The sequence below is a fragment of the Diaphorina citri genome, unplaced genomic scaffold, assembly GCF_000475195.1.
Source record: "Diaphorina citri unplaced genomic scaffold, Diaci psyllid genome assembly version 1.1 scaffold2780, whole genome shotgun sequence".
Classification (NCBI taxonomy): domain Eukaryota; kingdom Metazoa; phylum Arthropoda; class Insecta; order Hemiptera; family Psyllidae; genus Diaphorina; species Diaphorina citri.
Window position 1 is genome coordinate 1 of NW_007380197.1, and position 2,859 is coordinate 2,859.

The 2,859-nt window shown below is 37.2% G+C and overlaps 1 protein-coding gene across 1 annotated transcript in view; it reads right to left on the reverse strand.

Moving 5' to 3' along the window:
• Positions 1-801: 801 nt before the first annotated feature.
• LOC103519537 (titin-like) overlaps positions 802-2,859 on the reverse strand; it is a gene marked incomplete at its 5' end in the record, with an annotated part of 27,600 nt that continues 25,542 nt past the window's right edge. Inside the window, one exon of the mRNA XM_008484626.3 lies at positions 802-926. Within this exon, the coding sequence (XP_008482848.2) occupies positions 814-926 (113 nt within the window). The remainder of the gene's footprint in view (positions 927-2,859) is intronic.

Consider the following 2,859-nt stretch of genomic DNA (forward strand, 5'->3'; position numbering starts at 1 on the left):
TCTTCCACTTTTAAAACCCAAAAAAAAAAAAAAACAAAAAAAAAAAAAAAAAAAAAAAAAAAATATCAGGCAGCGTAATAGTCCAGGAAACGAAGAGTTTTTTTTTTTTGACAAAAATAACAGAGTCTGAGTTTTTTGCCCAAAAGGTAGGGGATAGTGTCCCCAATAAGGGATTTTAAAGTCCCAACGAATATCTGTGCCCCTGACGGAACTAGAAGGGCGTAAGTAGCTTTATTTTCGAGTTTTTTCAATCATCTTAGTTCAGCAAAACCACGATGTTCGTGCTTCGTTTCCTGGACTATAGGAAAAGTAAACAAAGAAAGGAAAAGAAATATGCCTACGTTTACATTACAGAGAGAGAGAGAGAGAGAGAGAGAGAGAGAGAGAGAGAGAGAGAGAGAGAGAGAGAGAGAGAGAGAGAGAGAAAGGGTCATTAAAAATGTAGTTCCAATTTTCGGCTCCTTTGTTACTCCTCAAATAGGTATTGGCGGGTTGCGTATCCCGTCCTTTTTTCCTCCTCCTTCTCTCCCTCCTTATTTCAACTCTTCTCTTTACAACAACAAGTTGGGCGTAGAGACGCTTTCTTTGTAGGTACATAAAAAATAAAAATATATTAGATCAAGTATTCAATTTAATTTTCTCTCTCTCTCTTTGATGTAATCTGAAGACTCGGCTCTTTAAAAACAAGAGCATCTTTGGTCCAGGGTCCATGGTGTAACCCCTCAAAACTTCAAGTGGAAAGCAATTTCGTTGAATTTCGGGGGCGGATTTTTCCCTACTAGGAATGTTTTTCCCAAAATGTCAATTCATATATCACTCACCTTCAATCAGGTTAGGTTGATGAGGTTTGAATAGTTTGTTCTCTCCGGGTTGAGATTCTAATGGCAGAGGCTCCAGGTGCAGTCTTCTGGGCTGATTGTTGACAGCTGGAATGAAAAGAGAAAACCAAATTCCATTTAAAATAAATAAACTAATAATTAATTAACATAATTATGGTCTACAATCCTACATAGGTAGACAGAAGTCGGATATAGTCAATAAAGTGCTAGATATAGTTTGTGAGGTAGCTTAAGAATTAAATTTCATGTTCACACAATGTCATTTGCAAATCTGACCATATTATATGAGGAAGAGAGAGAGAGAGAAGAAGAAGAAAGAGAGAGAGAGAGAAGAAGAAGAAAGAGAGAGAGAGAGAGAGAGAAGAAGAAGAAGAAGAAAGAGAGAGAGAGAGAGAGAGAAGAAGAAGAAGAAGAAGAAAGAGAGAGAGAGAAGAAGAAGAAAGAGAAAGAAGGAGTTGCAGAAGAGGGACACACATAGGTTCAACACACTTTGAATGGTCTGTATCTCTGTTCTCTTTATTGTTAGAATGACCTCAGCTATAAATGAGTAGACCAGTAGTTCCCAAACTGGGGTCCGAGGCTCCTGGGGGGGGGCCGTAAACGACTTCGCCGACCCCAGAGAAGATCACATAAAATATAGTTAAAGGGCCGTGGAGCGTTCACAATTGAAAAAATTTGGACCGATTGCATTACTTTCTCATTACCATGTAGTATAGCTCCGCTATACATTTAGTATTAGAAAGTAAAAAAGGAGCCGCGTGGAAAAAAGTTTGGGGACCGCTGGAGTAGACAATAATACACCAAACCCATCACAGGGAAATTATTCCTAACATAAAACATAAAACTCAATATCGGAATGGGAGTATAAAATTCATCCCCCATAACGAGTATTTTAATATGGGAGGGAATTCATTCCCACAGAAAAACAATATTATCGGGATTGGAAATAGCAGTGGCGGCTTAACACGGGGAAGTTTTGGTCACCCATCCGCTTACTGGCCTCACTCGACGTAGCTTAACAAAATTTCCTTCGTCAACGAATGACGTGAGTTCTTAGTTTTAACTTTTGGTCTGTGCGGTTCTTTATTTTGCAATAGCCCTCGAAATATATATATACTTTTTTTTTAATTTTATAGATGTATATTTTTACAACAAGGGTTTACATACTTTTTTTTTAGAGTTTGATAGAGGGAACTGTAATAACTAAGGTCTTATCGTCTCCAAATCGAAGAGAGAAGAAGGAGAGGATAGGAGAAAGCCAGCCGTTCCGAGAACGAACCTTATCTGTTAAGGATGAAGTTCACCCCGGGTGGGAATCGAACCCAAAACCTAGCGCTAACAAGCCAGATGTGTTCCTAGCTAACTAGACTGGCTCCCTAAAATAATTAAATGCACAAGCCGTCACTGGTTATATAATGGGAAGGAAAAATATGATAAGAAATGGGAAATACGTAAACTTATGGGAGAGCAATAGACTTTGATATTGAGACAAAACTTGATCAAGAATTTTTTCCTCCTCCTCCTCCTCCTCCTCCTTCTTCTTCTTCTTCTTCTTCACCTCCTCCTCCTTCTTCTTCTTCTTCACCTCCTTCGTCTTCTTCTTCTTTTTCATCTTCTCATTTCTTTTTATTTACTCTTATTTTTATTTTTCTTCGTTTTTCCTTATTCATCTTCTTCTCTTCATTTCCATCCATTCTTATTTTTCTTTTTCATCTGTTCTTTTCTTTTTATTCATTCGTATTTTTCCTTTATCTGAGTTTTTGAAAAGGGAGGAAATTCATAGGGCGCCATCATCTTATTATTATTATTTTTTCTGAATGAGGAAAGTTTGGTTTTGAACGGCGCGCGGCGTATTTCAAAAATTGAATATTGAATCTAAATATTGAAAGTAGAAAAACTAGTTATGTACCTATTGAAAGTTATACAAAAGAATATTAGGTATAAATAATCTCTCTCTCTCTCTCTCACCTACTGAGGCTAGAAGCTATGTATTTCTTACTAGCCTTTTCCTATTTAAATA